This window comes from Hyperolius riggenbachi, chromosome 6 (assembly GCF_040937935.1).
Source record: "Hyperolius riggenbachi isolate aHypRig1 chromosome 6, aHypRig1.pri, whole genome shotgun sequence".
Taxonomy (NCBI): domain Eukaryota; kingdom Metazoa; phylum Chordata; class Amphibia; order Anura; family Hyperoliidae; genus Hyperolius; species Hyperolius riggenbachi.
The window spans coordinates 297,665,941-297,685,929 of record NC_090651.1 but is presented as its reverse complement, the minus strand read 5'-3'; the positions used below and the strand labels follow the sequence as shown (position 1 = coordinate 297,685,929).

Sequence of the window (19,989 nt, the reverse complement as noted above, 5' to 3'; positions counted from 1 at the left end):
CTCAGACATTTCACGTTTAATTATAGGATATCAGTTAAACTTTCAAGCACAGAATTCTCTCCCCCTTCCCCAAACGTTCCACACACTTATAAAACAAAGAACACACACATGTCCCAGTGATGTTGTGTTGTCCTTTGAGTCTGCTGTTGTGTAAACAGTTTTGTTACATAAACACATCTACCCTGTGCCAAGTGGCCAACCGGTTTCGGCAAGGAAAACATTATGGCGTGTGTTTTGCCCCAGCACTGCAGATTAATTAACTCAGAACAGACACTGAAGGTTCTGTGTGAGGCTGGAAAACAACAAGATACTCATCAAACCTGCAGTCCGTATGTGAACAATTAAAGAGGGCGCTTGAGTGTAGTTGGTACCTTGGCATCGGCCAGCGCATTAATGACGTTAATGAGAGCTAGCAGAGAGCGATTGATGTTGGCGCCCTCCCGCAGGCGCTCGCCTTTGGCGTTGGTGGAGGAGGCTCTTTCTGATCCAGCCAAGTCAATCAGGCTCATCTTGGCCACGCGGACATCCTGACTGATGCTTGCTGTGCGGTCCTGTTGCTTAACATAGATCTGTAAGAGACAATGGCATGTGGTCAGCAGACTTAGAATGTTTAAGGCAGTAGCGCAAATTGCTTTGGAAAGTAATCCTGAAATACAACTGATGCCACCAGAAATGTGTGAGCAAGAGTAACTACAGCCACAGAAGACCAGGCGAATGTTATGGGGCTTCACAAACCAGAGGCCCATCAGTGTCAGGCAAGTTATTTATGCAAGTGGTAATAACATGATGCAAATATCTACAGCACCTTCTACAGTATATTACTGCATTGGAAGCAAGTTGAATAATGTGGTGAAGTCTTTGTTGTTGGTTTAGATAGGTGCATGTCTTGCTAGGTTTATTTTTAGTTTAAGTTCAGAAGTTGAGGCACTGTATTGAATCGTAGCAGTCAGGCATAAAATAAAAAAAAATCAATTCTTTATTTTTATCTGGTCAACAAGTAATAAGGATGCTAACCAGGCAACCCAAAAGTTAAAAATCACTCTTACTTTTGTTGTTGATAAAAGATCATTCCCTGGTTTACACGGCTCTTATTTGGTACATTGCCGCAAAAAGGAAGTTGCAGGGCATGCTGGGTTGTCTTTTTTTGCTTCTTTACTATTCCCTCAGACTTAACTAATGCAGCCTGATTGGCTGAAGCCTCTTTCCCGCCTGTATTACCCTCTCGCACCTCTGTTCCTCTCCGATTGGCCAATATTTCTCATGCTTCTTAACCTTCATGGCGGTAACCCCACGGATGATTTCTCAGGCCCTGCTGGGCCGATTTTCATAATGTTTTTTTTTTTAGAACACGCAGCAAGCACCCCCGCCCGCATACCCCCCTTGCGCAGCCTGGCCAATCGCCGCCAGGCTGCGCTATGGGGTGGATCGGGACTCCCTGTGACGATATCCCGACGTCACTCCGTTCGTCGCCAAGGCGACGGGGGAAGCCCTGAAGGAAATCCCGTTTAGAACGGGATTTCCGGATGGGCTTGATCGCCGGCGGCGATCGGAGGGGTGGGAGGGAGGCCGCAGGGAGGGGGGGGAATCATGTAGCTAGCGCTAGGCTAGCTACACGATAAAAAAAAAATTAGGCTTAAAAAAACCTCCCGCGGCCGCGCAGCCGCAGAACAATTGACCGTCAGGAGGGTTAAGCTACAGAGTCACACAATGACAATGCACTTTCTACTGCAGAGTTGGGTGGGAGTGTCTGAAGACTGTGTGTTTGCATTGGCTGCCCGCCTCCCAGAATAAGGGAGAAAAAGACATCAGGAATGGCTTCGGACAAAGGGATTCCAAAATGGCAAATGCCTGAAAGAGTTTTCTCTTTATTTACTATATAAAACTCACTGAAATCAAAAAGTCGACAATGCAATACATATGTTATGTATGCAAGTATTTATCTACTTATATGTGTGGGGTTTTTTTTAGATAGTATAGCTGACAGCTCCTGTTTAAAGTAATCCTAAAGTCAGCAGCACGGTGGCATAGTGGTTAGCCCTCTTGCCTTGCAACACTGGGTTCCCGGTTCGAATCCCAGCAAGGTCAACATCTGCAAGAGGTTTGTATGTTCTCCCTGTGTCTGCGTGGGTTTCCTCCGGGCACTCCGGTTTCCTCTCACATTCCAAAAACATACAGATAAGTTAATTGGCTTCCCCCTAAATTGGCCCTAGACCAGGCATGGGCAAACTTGGCCCTCCAGCTGTTAAGGAACTACAATTTCCACAATGCATTGCAGGAGTCTGACAGCCACAGTCATGACACAAAGGCAAATGCATTGTGGGACTTGTAGTTCCGTAACAGTTGGAGGGCCGAGTTTGCCCATGCCTGCCCTAGACTATGATACATACACTACACGATACATGCATAGATATGACTATGGTAGGGACTAGATTGTGAGCCCCTTTGAGGGACAGTTAGTGACAAGACAATATACTCTGTACAGCGCTGCGTAATGTCGGCACTATATAAATACTTAAATAAGTCAGGGAAGAAAAATAAAATATTAAAAAAATAAAATAGTTTGTGGTAAGCCCCTGGATTGTACACCATACCATTCCAGCGCTGGGCCCCTACGAATGCGACCGTGTCCACGCTGCGCAAGCATGGATGGATAAGGTTTGCGTAGCCCCACTACGCCAAAGGTGCTTGTGCACAGCTTTTTTCCCTCTGTGCACTAGCAGCCTCATTCTACTGGGCCTGCGCAGGGTTGTACTTGCACAATACAGGCAGCCACCGGGTCTCCATCGGTCGTTACCGCCGCACACCCACTCGAGCCTTTGCGACCGAGACTTTACAGCATGGTAAATCAATTTTGTCAACTGACTTCAGCCAGAAATCCATCTAAATTATTGTTCTGGTGCCCATGTTGCTGCCTTAATACCTGCCAATGTTCGAATTGGCCAGATATCAACTTTTCACAAATGTAGTAATGTATGGGCCCCCTTAAGCATTGTCTGTTATTAGGTTTCAGGAAAATTAACCCTTGTGCTATACAAAGTCATAAATAAAAGGTTAGTAAATTATCGGTCAAGCTTGCACCCATCAGGAGAACTTTTGGGTAAGAAATCCAGACTGCCCTATAATTGAGGTTTCTGTTGTGGGTGTGAACACAGCTGTAATCTGCTAACCTTTCAGCAGCCCTCACTAAGGCCTAGGTGAAGGCAACACAATTTGTAACACAACACAAAGCTGTCACTTGCATGCCTGAAAATTAACTCTTTCAGGCAGTAAAATAAAGAAAAACCTGGTTATGAATATCTTTTGCACTTCACAACCATATGTTTATCTTATGTCACGCCGCCTCGGGTATACTTTAATGCATTTGCCAGATCACTTATGTTCTCTTAAGTGGAGAAGCTCAGTATTATTATTTATTGGATTTATATAGCAGCAACATATTATGCAGCCCTGTACAATTCACAAGATTACAGACAATGATAACAGGGATGACCAACAACACAAGTAAAAAGCAATAAGATATACAACAGAATATGGGAAATAAGCAATAAGATACACAACACAATACAGGTAATAAGCAATAAGGTGCAAGAACACAATACAGATAGTAATACAATGCCAGAGCATACACTGTAGTGATAGTCCCAATAATACAAGTTCACATTACTCTGGGTAGAGTGCACATTCATGTATGATACACAAGGAGAGAGAGCCCTGCCAAAGGCTTACAATCTAGAGGGAGGGGGTGGTGACACGAAAGGAGGGGGGCTGGAGCGAGGGTTTCTAGGCAGAGAGTTAGGGCAGCATTGAAGTGGGGTATAACTCCTTGAAGAGGTGGCTTACCCCACTTCAACGCTGCCCTAACTCTCTCTGCCCCTCTCCTTTCGTGTCACCCCCTTCCTCTAGATTGTAAGCCATTGTAGGCTTTGGCCCTCATTACATTCTTCTTAAGGGCTTTTGTTTTTGTGTCCTCCTTGTACAGTTTAAGCAGACACATATGACAATATGTATGGTGTAGGAAATAATACACTATACAGTGAGCAGTTACTAGTAGTAAACTCAGAATGAGAGACCCATGGACAATAAAAAAATGCATTAGCTCTAGAAGATAAACATTGCCACTTAGGAAGCCTTAGTAAGCAGCTTACCTGGAAAACAGCATGAGATCGGGAGGAAGAAGCATTCGCGTCTGTGGGGTGCTGGGTGCGGTTGAGGTTCCCATTTGCCAACATTTGCAGTAAGTGTTCAGCAGATTTGGGCTTCACGTTAAAGAGAAAAAAAAATGTTATTAAACTCTAATGTGGCAACATCACTATGCTTCAGGTTCACCTACAGTATTATATCACTATCTTGTACTTCCATTGTTTTACAGTAGCCTCTCTGCAGCCTTTATAAGCAAGTACGTAACTATTTGAATGCATAGCTAAAGATAAACTATATGTAAAACTTCAGACTGATCCATATACCTGAAGAAGGGGACTAGATCCCAGAAAGCTTGCATAATTTAACTCTATCAGTTAGCCATTCAAAGGGTATTATTTTTTTACAAAATGTTGTTTTTTCTACCTATATAATTTGTTTAGCTAACACGGTACAGAAACTTTTTTTGCTACAGACTGATCCATTAAAGTGGATTTGTGTATTTTAAATTAAAAAAAAAAAAAAAAAATCTACAGCGTTTAGAAGACTTTAGAAATAACACTCAAGAGTGCAGAAAAACACATGTTCAATAGTTACAGATTTGTCTCTATGTAGGAATAAAAAAAATAAAAAAACTCCCGAGAAACTTAAAAAAAAAAAGAATTTGGATTTTTAATCTTTCTAAGGGCAGTGCTCTCCCCGGGCTCTTTTGGCCAGGTGCTCCACCTGGGTAGGTTTGGTGAGCACCCGGCTGTCATCGGCTCACCTCCTCCTATGCTGTGAGCAGAGTTGTACACAGAAGCACCGGCCCTGCATTCTCTCATTTCGCCCCACCCGGCCACTTCTTCATGCCACCCAGCTGGAAAAAAAAATCTCTGGGGAGAACACTGACATGTACCCATGCAAACCTTGAGTCAAAACCGGGTTCTTATCTAAGAATTCTGCAGAGGCGTCCCACACTGTCCTCCGCTTGTGTACCCCAAAAAGAATCCGACAAGAGCTTGTCAGTTTCAAATCCAGGTCACGCTCCTCTTCATGCATGAGCACGGCCGTACTGCACCGGTGCAAGGATGAGTTTGCCTGCACAATAAGCCGGAGCACAGCCCGGATCTTCCAGAGGTTCCCATTGAGTGACAGTGAGGACGACACAGGAAGTCTCTAGAGGATACCAAATTGGCCTTAGGTTCACTTTAAACCAAAATAGGACTATGGGATTATACTTTTCTGGTGTTCTTGTGCCTGGTCACTGTAGTACATCCACTGGGATATCTAATGGCACAGTAACTTCTCTCTGCCATATCTCCCAGCTCTGTTCCTGACTATGCTGCCTTCACTATATTTATCATTCAAACCTGGCATAACTGACACTACCCCACAAATAAATGTGTGCTTAGCTGAGCTTCAGGAGCTGATGAATGAGGACTGGCTAAAACTAAATGCCGAGAAAACTGAGGTCCTTGTATCGAAGGACAACAGCAAAGCAGCTCCATACCCAGCCAGCACCAATAACGGTAGGGAGCTCAGACCTGAACAACTAAGCCATTGTGCGCAGCCTGGGTGTACCAGTTCAGGGGGAATTAAAAGAAACCAGAGACCTCCGTATAGAAAGGTTCTATACTTACCCGGGGCTTCCTCCCGCCCCATAAGGACGTCTGAGTCTTTTCGCCGTCCTCCCGTGGTCCGCTGCAAACAACCCCGGTACCTACATCAGTCGCGTCAGTCGGGGTCTTCTGTGCATGCGCGGGAGGTCTGCGCATGTGCAGAAGACCCCGACTGATGCTACTGAGCCAGTTACCAAGGCTGATTGCGGCTGAACGGCAGCCCGGGGAAAGGACGGTGAGGGTCTCAGACGTGCTTATAGGGCTGGAGGAAGCCCTGGATAAGTATCAAATCTTTATATACAGACGTCTCTGGTACACTGTGGCTTCAGGAATCAAAACTCAACTGTTGTGAAACATTCCTTCTTTCACCCAAGGAACATTACAAAAATTAAGCACCTCAAAAGTCCAGCATATCTTCCAACCCTAGTTCACATCTTCATCACATCATGGTTGGACTACTGCAATGTTCTCTATACAGGCCTTCCACACAAAGACCTGCACCGTCTGCAATTAGTACAGAACGTTGCTGCAAGGCTGTTAACAAGCCAACCCTGCCGTTGCCACATAACACTATGCATTTACTCCACTGGCTACCGATAAAATTGAGAATTCCATTTAAGATTGGCTTATTGACATTCAAATCCTTGCACAAAAAGGATCTAATAACTTGGTCACCCTCAGAGTCCACCTCAAAGCCTTTGGAGACAGAGCTTTCTGTCATGCTGCCCCTACACTTTGGGACTCCCTATCACACCCATGGCATCGCCACCTGACACAAGACGTATATGGACGCTGCTATAATTATTTTTCTTTTAAACAATACCAGTTGCCCGGCACCCTGTTGATCTCTTTGGCTGCAGTAGTGTCTGAATCACACACCAAAAAAACAAGCATGCAGCTGATAGGCGGAAATAGCCGATCGCTGTCGGGCCACTCTATTGCGCAGGTGCAAGTCACCTGCGCCTGCGCAGTAGAGCAGACCCACTGGAGATTGGATATTTTCGCCTATCTCCGTGCAGAGAGCCACAACAGTGCCCCCGCTGGAGCCAGCGAAGGTAAATCAATCAGCGCTTATCAGGCTTGCCTAGGGAGGATTCTGGGACACTTCAGGGGAGCCAGCGCTGGACTGCCTGCAGCTACAGGGGTGGGGGAAGCCTCATTAGGACCCTGAAGCTTCCCCCTCCCGAGATGAGTACCCCCCAGGGCAGGGGTCTGCAACCTTTAAGACATAAAGAGCCACTTGGACCCGTTTCCGAAAAGAGAAAAAAAACTGGGAGCCGCAAAACCATTATAAAACAAATCTAACACTGCATATATTGTTTCTTACCTTAATGCTATATACAGGATCAGATATGACCCCCATATGCACAAATCCTAAGCAGATATGACCCCCATATGCACAAATCCTAAGCAGATATGACCCCCATATGCACAATCCTTCGCAGATATGACCCCCATATGCACAATCCTTCGCAGATATGACCCCCATATGCACAAATCCTTCGCAGATATGACCCCCATATGCACAAATCCTTCGCAGATATGACCCCCATATGCACAATCCTTCGCAGATATGACCCCCATATGCACAATCCTTCGCAGATATGACCCCCATATGCACAATCCTTCAGAAGATATGACCCCCATATGCACAATCCTTCAGAAGATCTGAAAAGAAAAACCCATTTACTCACCTCGTCAGAAGACACGTTCTCCTCCTGTTTCGACCTCCGGTCCCGACCTGGCGCGCAACTCCCACGATCCTCTTCCTACGTCACGTCCTGCCTGATTAACACTGCAGGGCTACAGGAAAATGGCCGCCCGAAGCCCTGCACTGCCCTGGTCCGGCGGCCTCTCTGATAGGCTGCCAGCCAGCGACACCACACGTCATGCGCGCGCCGCAGCCACGGCGAAGGTGAAAAAGAGGAGCCGCGGGTTGCCGACCCCTGCCCCAGGGGAACTTTTTTTTTGTTACAGACTCCGTAACAAAAATTGCATCCTGTTTTTTATCATCCTACAAGTTCCAAAAGCTATTCTAATGTGTTCTGGCTTACTGCAGCACGTTCTACTATCACTATCTCTGTAATAAATCAACTTATCTCTCTCTTGTCAGACTTGTCAGCCTGTGTCTGGAAGGCTGCCAAGTTCTTCAGTGTTGTGGTTCTGTGATGCATCTCCCCCCTCCAGGCCCCTCTCTGCACACTGCCTGTGTATTATTTAGATTAGGGCAGCTTCTCTCTTCTCTCTTATCTTTTACAAGCTGGATAAATCCTCCTCTGAGCTGGCTGGGCTTTCACATACTGATGAATTACATATGGGCAGAGCTGTCTGCACTCTGCAGTAAGAAACAGCCTGACACTTCAGTGGAAGATAGCTGCAGGGGGAAAGAAACACACAAATGATCTCTTGAGATTCAAAAAGAAGGGTGTATACAGCCTGCTTGTGTATGGATGTATTTTCTATGTGTGGACATACTGTACATCAACCTACTTCCTGTTTTGGTGGCCATTTTGTTTGTTTATAAACAAACTTTTTAAAACTGTTTTTAACCACTTTTAATGCGGCGAGGAGCGGCGAAATTGTGACAGAGGGTAATAGGAGATGTCCCAGAACGCACTGGTATGTTTACTTTTGTGCGATTTTAACAATACAGATTCTCTTTAAGTCCAAACTAAAAACCTGTTTAGTCTGGTTGCATGTAGGAACACCTGACAATTTCCTCTGTAAAACAGTCCAGCCTGCAATCCTGTACTGATCTGGGACATATCTATGCACTTTGAGTCCTATGGGAGATACGAGCTTTACAAATGTTAATGTATGTATTCTGAGTGTATACATCCCAGTGTTCTCCCCATGCTCTTTTAGCCGGGTGCTCCACCCGGCTAATTTTGGTGACCACCCGGCTGTCATCGGCTCACCTCTTCATCCTCCTCCTATGCTGTAAGCAGAGTTTTGCTGGACCTGCATTCCCCCGTCGCTCCCCACCCGGCTACTTTTTCATGCCACCCGGCTGGAAAAAAATTGTGGGGAGAACACTGCATCCTTTCTGTTGCATTCTCCACTTTGTAAAACAAGTGCCACCATTTAAAGGCAGGGTTGCCCTGTAAAGATCACATTTTGTGTAGACCTGGAGAGATAGGCACATTCCTTAATTAAAACTCCCAAAGGACATTAAAAAAAAAAAATCATTAAGGCCAATTTTCACACCAAGACTTTGCGTTTTAGGGGACGCTAAGGTCGCACAACGTGCCCCTAACGCAACGCGTGGTGGTGTTGAAGTTGAACTTCAGATTGAGCCGAGTTATGCAGCTCTTGGTGCGCTGTTTTCGTTCTATCTATGCTGATAGAACAGCCACTCCAGGATAGTGATGGGAAGTCCGGATCTTTTCAAGGATTCGGATGATTCGAATCGGATCATTGAAAAGATCTGGATCTTTGAACCGAATCATTTTACTAGGGAAGCAGACTGGGGGTAAAATGACTAGCAGGACTGTACATTCTGTATGTTCTTGTTTCTTCCAGACAGACATCCACTGTGAACCGAATCGTTCATTGTGATGATCCGGATGATTCGACTCACAAAAAAGATCCGGATCAAATGAACTATTCATTCATGATCCAGACAACACTATGAGTCCAGTCAGCACAGTGCAGTGAATATTAATTAGCCATGTGGCTAGTCACTGAGCATGTGCAAGCAGTCTAACACAGCTAAAGCCCAGTATAATGCACAGCATGCTGCACTTTCATTCAACGTGTAGCGTTACAATGTAACGCAACGTGGGCACTGTGAACAGCAGATTGATTTTTCATTACTGTGAGTTGGGCTGCATTACAGGCTGCTGTAACCTGGAACTTTAAGGTCCCACTGTGAAAGCAGCCTAAGTATCTGCAAGATGTACTTGTTTATAAGACAAAGCATGAAGATAAGTTAGAACATGACCAGTGACAAATCACTATTGTTTCCCGCACACATGGAGCTTCCTTGAAGTTTTCATAGATGTAGATCTGACATGACCAGAACCAATCAGAATAGAAAGATAAAACAAGTGTGACTTATTGCTACAATGAGCTGTGTAACTTCCATGGAGAAACGGAAAGCTTTTGCAGATGGCCTATAAATAATTACAGAGCGAGATTTGTTTATACAAGAAAATATCTACATAAATGACTTCCCCATAAGGTATAAATGAAAACCAGGAATGCTTTACGCTGGGGTAATATTCCGTTAATTAAATAAATACTTTAGAAGGGCTGCAAAGGTCTTTGAATTGTATGGAAGCCCATACACCAGCAAGCTTCTGTCAACCTCCAAATAATCACAAAGCAGCATCTTATTAGATCTTAAAGGAGAACTCCACAAACTGCCATTGGATTCTGGGCACACGTTTCTAGCCAGCTTAAAGAGACTCAGAGACGAAGAATACTAGAGCACTGATACATACCCGGGGCTTTCGCCCACCCCATAAACACGTCTAAGTCCCACGCTGCCCTCCTGCGGTCTGCCGTTCAGCCACGGTGAGCTCCATTACCAGGCTCAGTCAATGCCAGTCGGGGTCTACTGTGCATGAGCAGTAGACCCAGACATCACTAAGCCTGTTACCAGGGCTCTCCGTGGATGAACGGCAGACCGCAGGAGGCCGGCGTGGGACTTAGATGTGTTTGTGGGGCGGGAGAAAGCCCCGGGTAAGTATCAGAGATCTAGTATTCTTCGTCTCTGAGTCTCTTTAAAGTGACCTTGAGCTGGGAAACGCGTGGCTCGGCTGCGTATGCACCCCTCGTCGCGTTTTGCACCTGTGCAGTAGTACTGCACAGGCGTGAAACCCTCCCACGGACGGGAGCGTCCGTGCATGCACAGATGCCCACAACTGGTGGCGACTGACCAGATTACCGGGAGTCATAGCGCCAGAATGGAGGGGGCGAAGAGGAGGGCAAGGAAGGCAATGGTGCTCATGGGGCTGGAGGAAGCTCAGGTAAGTATAAATAAAGTCCATTGTACCATCTCAGGTACACTTTAAAGTTACTATTAGCTTGCTATAAACCAGCAGTTCTGGATGTTAGCCAGACTTCAGGGGCATAAAGAGATAATTTGCATATTCAGTAGTGCTGCATTGTGGGTAGCCACAGTTGCACTTTACGCTTTTTAGTAGGAGGGCTTTTCAGTCTCTTTTAGTCCCCTATACTTTCTTGCTTGGGTATTCTGTAATAGATTCTATACGAATGTTCAATCTAATGGAAATCTAATTAAACTTTTCATTAATATTATGTTAGAAATACTGATGAAATATAGATCGGAAATGACGATTCTTTTAAGTAGTGATCCTGGCAGGACTACAGAGCTAACACGGCAAGCAGTGACTAATTATCTGTTACAAGTACTTGTTGTTATAGTATATATAAACATGTATAGTTTTTCTGTTCATCTGTGTAAAATATCAAACTTTTTTTTTAAAGTTTGCTGTAGCTTTATACTGCATTGGGCAGTACAAAGCTAGCAGCTACAGTGGTGACATCAATATGAGGCAAGGGACCTGATGCACAAAGGACTAGTAAAGTTGCTGAGTGCAAGAAGCACACAGCAACTTTACAGATACTCCAGTAATGTACACTGCTTCCTTGGCATTAGTAACACGTGCAATGCTATGGTAACATGCAGCATACAGCGTGTTACCTCGGTAACGCACATTGCGCTAAATGCATAACGCACACTGCTCTCCTGCATTAGCACAGGGGAAATTGCTGTGCACTGCCTCCACAGGGCAAATTAACCGGCCCTTCATGCATCAGGCCCAAGATGTCTGCTGAAATCATGTCTGATCTCACAGTGCAAGTACATGTAAATTATTGACATCTAGAAGACCATTCAATCGCCGAAGGTACATTCAGGTATTGTAGGGATACCATTTAAGGATCTTATGACAAAGAAACACAGGGGCACCGACAGCCCAATATAGTGTAGTAGGTTATTGGTATTGGGGTGAGAAAGTGGAAGGGCAAGTATAGTTCTACTCACAAACCAGGGTTACTGCCAAGGCAACCACTGTAAACGCAGGTGGGAAGATTAGACCTGTTCCTACTAAGGATTAAGAAGTCGCTCTCTGTAGATAGGAAGAACAAAAAAGGGGGCGTCACCCTCCACCCGGGGTGGACTGGAACTACATGCGAAGGAACAGAGGTGCCACTCCATGTTTTAAAAGTATTACTGCATTTTCTTATGTTGGTGCCTTTGCATATAACATTCAAGGATATCTGAAGTGAGTAATAAAATCTCTTTACTTACCTGGGGCATGTTGCAGCCCCTAGAAGGGTGTTGCTCGCCGCAGCTCCAGTCTTCTCCCAGTCCCGCTGGCAACCTCTGCAGTATCACAGTACACTTCCGATGACGTGGGCGCTTTAGCGAGCAGCGCTGGTGCAGGCTAGCACAGAAGACACAGACCCATTGGGGGTCAGCGATACTGCAGAGGCTTCCAGCAGGACCGGGAGAAGAATGGAGCTCTGGCGAGGGACACAAATGACTTCTAGGCACTTGAATAAGTCCCAGGCAAGTAAAGATAGGTTTTAGAACTCACCTCGAATATCCTTTAACTGCATTTAAAAATATATTGGAGGTATTCTTGTAACACCAACTACATGTAAAAGTGGTTAGACTCACCTGATGAAAAGAAAGGCCCTGAACTACGACTCCCTTCTGTGGATCTTCTCTGACTGCCAGGAAACCTTTGGGTTCCAGCAAGTCCTGGATCTGTTCATTGTACACCTGTGGACAAGAGGCAACAAAGTAACGTGAAAGACGACAATAAAGCTGAACAAAAGCAAATTCTAATAGCAGTCAGGATGATAAGTGAATACATACAACGCATAGAAGCAAAGCTAAAGAAAGAATAACTAAGAGAAGGGAAGACTCGTCCCTCCTGCCTGTCGTTCCTCCGTTGTCCGCTGGTAAAGCTGTTCGACCTGCTTGGTCGTCCAGCTTTTCTCATTTCCCCCTCACACATGCTCAGCAGAAATGAACTCTTCCTCAGCAATACTGGTGGTCACAAGCAGTTCTGAAGAGATGTTTGAGCAAAAAGCTTTACCAGCAGCCAGACAGAGGAAAAAGGAAGGCTCTATACTATCCAGCACCTTCTACTTAGACATGTATCTAACCTGAAGTAAGTTTCCTAACTTCAAGTTCACTTGCTTAAAAATAGCCAGAATTAAGACTTCAAAGTAAATCTGAAGCTAACAAAAAGAAAATAGAGATACTTACCTATGCAGAGGGTAGGCTCTGGGTAGCATAGAACCTTCTTGGTCCTCCCACTGTTTCCTTGTTCCAGCGCCGTCCCCCAGGGAAGTTTAGTGACCGAATACCGCTTCATCCCTCCTCTGCAGCCTCTTAGTACTTTTTGCCCTAAGTGCATTCAAAGATGGTGCATTCATACTGTGCGAGCACAGGCTTGCACATACGCAGTATGGATTGCGCTAGTCTTCAGAAGTACTTGGAGATGCGAGTACTTCTGGAGGCTGCTTGAAGAGGGACAGAGGTATTCAACCAAATCGGTTAAAGAAATTAAGTGGGGCATTGCACTAGAACAAAGGGATGGAGAGAGGACCGGGAAGGTTCTATGCTATCCAGAGCCTTCCATTTTCTTAAGTATCTATATATTTTTTGTTCCTGTCGGATTTATTTAACCATTTCAAGTGATAGGCTAATGCAACTATACAGTAGAACAAGCCAAAAAAGTGCACACTGCAGTACAAAGCTATGCAGCCTCAATCTCATGCTGCTCCTGCCTGCAGTCACACATCTAGTGCTCCGACTTGCTTGGTTAAATCAAGGGTGCCATTTTTTTTTTTAGAGTTTTATTGAGTCAATGTTTATTTTGAACCTAATGTCATAGGCCTCGTTCACATCAGGGCCGTTTCTGTGCGCTTTCCACAGCGCACTGCCCTCTGCGTTCAGCAAGGTATTGATTTTTCCATGTAACTAAATGTAGCTGGTTCACATCTATGCGCTGCGCTGAGCAGCGTTACAGAAACGTAGTGTTGCAGGCATTTCTGTGCGTTGAGCTGGAAAGCGCACAGCAATGCAAGTGAATGGGTCCGCTTTTTTAGCGCATAGAAGCGCGTACAAGCGCATAGAAGCGCATGCGCTTTTTACCCCTAATTGGAGAAAAAAATACATTTACATACAAAAACAAAGTTTTATTGACAACTGCTGCTGCTACAGTAAGCAAAACGTGCTTTAAAGAAGCGCAGCGCAACGCACAGAAACGCGGACTAAAGCGCGCACAAGCGCATGCGTTTTTTACCATGCGCTTTAACACGTTTTTCAGCGCAGCAGATGTGAACGAGGCCTAATACGTTAAAGGACACCTAAAGTGACCTTCACAAGTGGGATCTAGATCCTCCCACAGTCCACTATTCTAGTGCACGGTATCAGTATATAAATTTGAAAGTTGAATAGGTTTCTTCTGGCCACAAGCAGGCCATGGATGAACATATCTGGACTGGGCATGCATGAGTAAGGTCCCTGCATACCTAGAAAAACAAAGCGCTACTGCACAGAGGAAAAAAAGCCATGCATAGGAGGTTTCATTCTACTGGGCATGTCCAGACCTTACTCGCACATGCTCAAGCTGGACACACTTGTCCACGGCTCTGCAAAATATCTGAGAGGCTTCTGGAGCACCCCCCTCAGTGTGTTTTAAAACAGGTCTACAAGTATGTAAAACAAGGTCACCTTTTAGGACAGGTGGATGGAGGACAGGTGGATCTAGCCTCTGCTAGATCAGCAGTAAAAGTTCTGGGGAGGTCTGTGACCAACTAGCAGCACCTTTCTAAGTACCTGTGTTTAAAAAAAAAAACAACAAAAAAAAAAAACTTGCTAATATAATGATTTGGATGATTTAAAAAAAAAAAAAAAAAACACAACCCTCAACTGGGATCACACCCATAGCATTACATTATCAAAGGCTTTACAAATCACAAGCGCTTACAAAAGCACTGCTAGTGGGTCCCAGGCCTTAGGGCTGCAAGAGCTTTTTAAGCGCCAGTGATTTGCAAAGCTCTTGCTAATGCAATGCTATGGGTTTTTTTTTTTTTTTACAAAATCACATTGTGCCAGTGAGAACACACGCATAGGATTACATTAGCAGGAGCTTTTAAAATCACAAAGCGCTTTGAAAAAGCTCTTGCATTGTGAACTAGCCCTTATGCTGTTTGTGAATGAACAGTTCCAAAATCACAGACTGTTGTTAAGAACACACCTCAAGGTAGGAGATGAGGACCTCACATGACTTCTCTTCTTTGATTGCCTCGATCCGCCGGTAAAGCTCCACCATAGTAAGATACATCACTCCAGGGTCAGCCTCACATCCCAACATTGTGTGTGTCTTACCGGCACCTGTAGCTCCATAGGCAAACACTACACACAGGGACAGGAAATTCAACAGCGTAAAGGAGATGAACCATACTGAGAAATCAATACATGGGATAGAAATATGGCGATAGGTTGCAGCATAGCAGACAGCTCAAATACAGTTACACGGAAGGCAAAGCTAAAATAAATAAATAATAGAGGTACAGGGTCTTTTGAATTTGAAAAGGTTAAAATTGCATTAGGAATTTGCCTTGTTCAGTTTTGGGTTTAGATGGCCTTTAAAGCCTTAATTCTAAACCACCCTAAGAGCTGGTTTGCAAAGGCTTCTGTGTGGCAATAAATACTCAATTTCTGTGTGCAAGGAAAGCAACGTTTTAAGTGATCAATCATTGTTCCATTCATATGAACTGAAGTGGTTTTCAAATTAGAGGCACAGCTTTTCGTGTCATTCGTGTGTAAACGCAGAAGTAGATCCTCTCGCCTCCTTCAAGATGGTGGCATTCGAACGGTTCCGTGCCCACCTAGGGGGCTCAACACGTGATATGACGAAACACTACCGATGCTGAATGCTTTTTTGCTCAGTAGCCGAAAAGCGCTTGCATTGCTTAAACAAGCTGCCATCTTGGCAGCCGCACGTGTGGACCAAGCCTTATATAACCTCCATCAAATAGTGTCATTATTTAAACTGCTGCAGAGTTCAGGTGCAATTTCACATGCCACACAAACATTAGAAATGATAAAAATGATATGTATTTTTTTTTTACCAGAACAGTTGTATCCATTTAATACACCGTCGAGGATTTGCTTTGTGGTATGTTCAAAAACGTCTTGCTGAGTACTTTGCTCGCCAAAAACACTGTCAAAGATGAATTTCAGGTCTTTCCCTTTGCGCCTGGTTCCCTCATGACCTCGTAGACTGGAAAAGACCCCCGATGTTTCTGGTTCATCCGGGTCAAACACCAGCACATTGTGGTCCACCACTTGTACGGCCGTGTAGTGGTTGCTCTCTTGTTCTCGTGCATTAGGGGGACGGACACGAACCACAACAGACACATTGCCCTCTTCTGGGACAGCTGCCGAAGTCATGGCAGACAAATTAGGCGCACGCCCAGTAAACTCTGTGGAGAACAAATACAGTATAGTTTATCAGAGAACTGACAAAAGCTTGTATTCGGGACTCTATGCCACAGAAAGCACAAACAGAAAGTATCAGTATCTTATGGTGGAGGCGCTAAGTTTGGCTGCTTCGAGGGATGCCCAGAGACATAAGACTTTGTATGTTCATGCACAATTGGCTGATCTTTTATATAACATATTCAAAATGTGTATGGACAGTCTCCCACTTTTCTCAACCTCTGTTTCCCACCCTCATAAAAAGCGGAACAGAGCATACTAACAAGATGAGGACCAAGATTCCGCTTCCTTTCCAACTCTCAATGCTACTTTCCTTTCATCCCAGTGAGGACCAGCCCTCCTGCCCGGCATTTAAAGTGAACCAGAGACGAAGCACCCTCATGTATTTTACCATATATACATCAGTGGGAACATTAGAGAAAACACCTACCATGCTTTCTGTTTCATTCTTCACTGCTCAGCCTGCCAGTTATCAGCCCTAATAAAATCCCCGACTGAGCATTCAGTCTGGCTTTGCTCAGGAATCATTATAGCCGAGTCATTATAGCAGAGCCAGAAGGGGGCAGGCTTGGACTTGAAAAGACATCAGACAGACTCAGCTATAATGATGTCTGAGCAAAGCCATGCTGAATGCTCAGTTGGGGATTTTATCAGGGCTGATAAGAAGCAGGCTGAACAGTGAAGAATGAACCAGAGAGCAGGGTAGGTGTTTTCTCTAATGTTCCCACTGAAATATATTGTAAAATACATGAGGGTGCTTCGTCTCTGGTTCACTTTAAATGCAGCAGAAAAACAGGTGCTAGTTTACTTAAAGAGAACCAGAGAGGATAAAAGAAAAGCTTTTATACATACATGGGGCTTCCTCCAGCTCCATACGCACGGATCGCTCCCACGCCGCCATCCTCCGCTGCCTGGATCCGCCGGTACCGGGTCCTGTCATTACCGCCAGTCGGCCGGCAGACGCGGCCAATTCTCCGCATCACAGGGGCTCCCTCCATACACTTACGGCTGCCTACTGCAGTAGGCAGCCGCATGCGTAAGGGTATTGAGGGAGTCCCTGTGATGCGGACAACTGGCCGCGTCCGCTGGAAGTGACGGGACCCGGTAGCGGCGATAGAGGAAGCGGAGGCTGGCGGCGTGGGAGCGATCCAGGCTTATGGGGCTGGAAGAAGCCCTAGGTATGTATAAAAGCTTTTTCTATTTTCACATTTCATTCCTCTCCGATTCCCTTTAAGGGGACTCTGCAGGACACCTCATAGGGAAATTCCACTAACATTAGGATTATTCCAGACAGCAGCTTACTTTACCATTCTTTAGATGAATGGTACACATCTGCTCCAGCAGTGGAGCATACTCTACAATCGGCCCTGGAGCAGCACAGCACCTTTGTAAATATGAATACCATATCCAGTGTTCTTCCCAGAAATTATTTCCAGCTGGGTGGCATGAAAAAGTAGCCGGGTGGGGTGAGATGAGAGAATGCAGGGCCGGTGTTGCTGTGTGCAACTCTGCTCACAGCATAGGAGGAGGTGTGCTGATAACAGCCGGGTGCTCACCAAAACGAGCCTGGGGAGAACACTGCATATCACTCAAGCATAGTGTGAAGCCAGCCTAAAACTTGATTCACACTATGTCCAGTGTCCCCTGTGAATGAGATCAAAATCATAATAATAATAGCTCACATTCCTGAAAAAGCTGATCATGATACTGTAATATATAGTAGCAAATATATCGGCGCCAAGGGACAATGGAACCACCGCTGAGAAGAACAATGTCCAAAAGTTCAGAAGTCAGGCATACATCAAAGGTCAGCGCAGGTTTAGAAAGTCATTGTATGTAGGGAATGGTAAATTCTTCACCACAATATATCAAATGCTCAGGAGGTAGGTATCCGTCAAACATCAAAACTAGAAAAGGCTTTGTTAAAAGAGAGACTGCGCTCCTAAACTAGGATAATCGTAAAGTTCAGTTCAACTGTCACCAAATAACTTGTCTCCAGTCAAAACCGTATCCGTTAAAGTTCCGTTCCAGGATGTCAGATAACTCCACGAATTCCAGTTTACACGTCATGTAAGAGAGAAGAAAGAGCACATAGCGTAATCCAATTACTATTCAGTGCCCATCACCTCTCCAGTGCAACTCTGTGCAACACAAATTCCAACACCTCGTGCAATGACACACTCCCCCCAGTGCGTCCGCACTCACCTCGAGAGCCTCCCTTCGATCCGGAGGTAAAGATATATCACATGGGGGGTAAGCACAATCACTGATCATCAGTTCATCTCATAGATTTCTAGGACTTAAAATGCTCCATATAGTGTAAAAATGTTTTATTTAAGGAAAGCGTATAAAAATTGCACTCACAAAAGCAGAGGTTCAAACAGCGTGTATCAAGATCTTTGAGGTCCCGGACAGCCGCCAGTACACATGCCGTCTTGCTTCCTGGTGCCTCCTACAGTTGCCGGTCACGTGATGCGTAGCTCCGCCCTACGCGTTTCGTCATAACATGACTCATCAGGGGCTGACGCAATGCCGCATACCGGCTCCTAAAAAACCCCCGCAACACCTCCCAGCCGAAAAACACGCCCCCAAATGCTAAAATAAGGAAGCTTAACTGCATTGTGTATCGGCGCATGTCACCAGAGGGGCACGGTAGTTAAACAATAATAAAAATGTTCATGATACGCAGATCATGAAACAATAATCTTCATATAATAACTCAGTTAAAAGGTTAAAACTAAAACTAAATAAGAGGCGTGATTACTCACACAAACTCCTACATTCTCCAATAAGGCCACCACTAGAGGGCAATACAGAAGAACAAAACGACCAAAGTCAAGCAATTTAGATATGGGGATGAGCTACAATCGCAATAAAAACCCGGAAGATATCAAAAAAGCGATTCTAAGGTAAAAATTACATACCAATGGTAAAGGAAGGGTAAAATCCCGTCATCAGTGAGAAATCACACCTCCTATGGCATCAACCATTCGAAATAAAACAATTTATATCCAAATCTACATTTAGACCTCTGGGTGTTAGCGTATCCAATTCAAAGATCCACTTAGTCTCTTTTTTAGACAGCTCCCTCACCCTATTGCATCCTCGCCAGCTAGGAGATAATTTTTCTATTGCACAAAAAATACATACAAGCAGGGTTACTATGATGTTTAAGCTTAAAGTGGGCAGATACACTATGTTGATCAAATCCCTTTATAATATTATTAATATGTTCGCCTATTCTTTCTTTAAGTGATCTGGTGGTGCGGCCCACATACTGTAGGCCGCATTCACACCAGATCACATAGACTGCATATGCTGTTGCACAGCTCAAAAATTGTTTGATTTTAAATTTACCATCATTGGAATGGGATATAATTTCATTCACTTTACATCCCTTTGCCGTCCTGCAACATTTACAATTTCTGCATGGGAAAAATCCAGACACTTGCCATCCAGATAGTGTTTTATTCTCAGGGGGGACTACACAACTCGGTGCCAATCGATCTTTAAGATTTGGCGCCCGACGATAAATAAAATTCGGAGTGGAAGGTAAAACATCTTTCAAAACATGGTCGCTCGTAAGGATGTTCCAATGTTTATGAAAAAGTTTTTCAACTTGTCTGAATTGCACTGAGAAGTCACTGAGGAAGGAAAATGCCTTTAAGTCATCCACAATCCTCTCCCCCCCAGTGCAAATCAGATCAGTTCTGTTCTTATCTCCTACTTCTCATAACCTTTTTCTACAAACTTCTT

At 44.8% G+C, this 19,989-nt stretch overlaps 1 protein-coding gene across 1 annotated transcript in view; it reads right to left on the bottom strand.

Annotated features, from left to right (window-relative positions):
* The window catches only part of KIF18B (kinesin family member 18B), a 71,993-nt gene that overhangs the window by 46,333 nt on the left and 5,671 nt on the right, over positions 1-19,989 (bottom strand). The window contains exons 2-6 of the mRNA XM_068241142.1: positions 15,864-16,217; positions 14,987-15,144; positions 12,391-12,495; positions 4,146-4,256; positions 372-569 (exon numbers count right to left, since the gene is read on the bottom strand). Coding sequence (XP_068097243.1) covers positions 372-569; positions 4,146-4,256; positions 12,391-12,495; positions 14,987-15,144; positions 15,864-16,185 — 894 coding nt within the window. The 5' untranslated portion in view covers positions 16,186-16,217. The remainder of the gene's footprint in view (positions 1-371; positions 570-4,145; positions 4,257-12,390; positions 12,496-14,986; positions 15,145-15,863; positions 16,218-19,989) is intronic.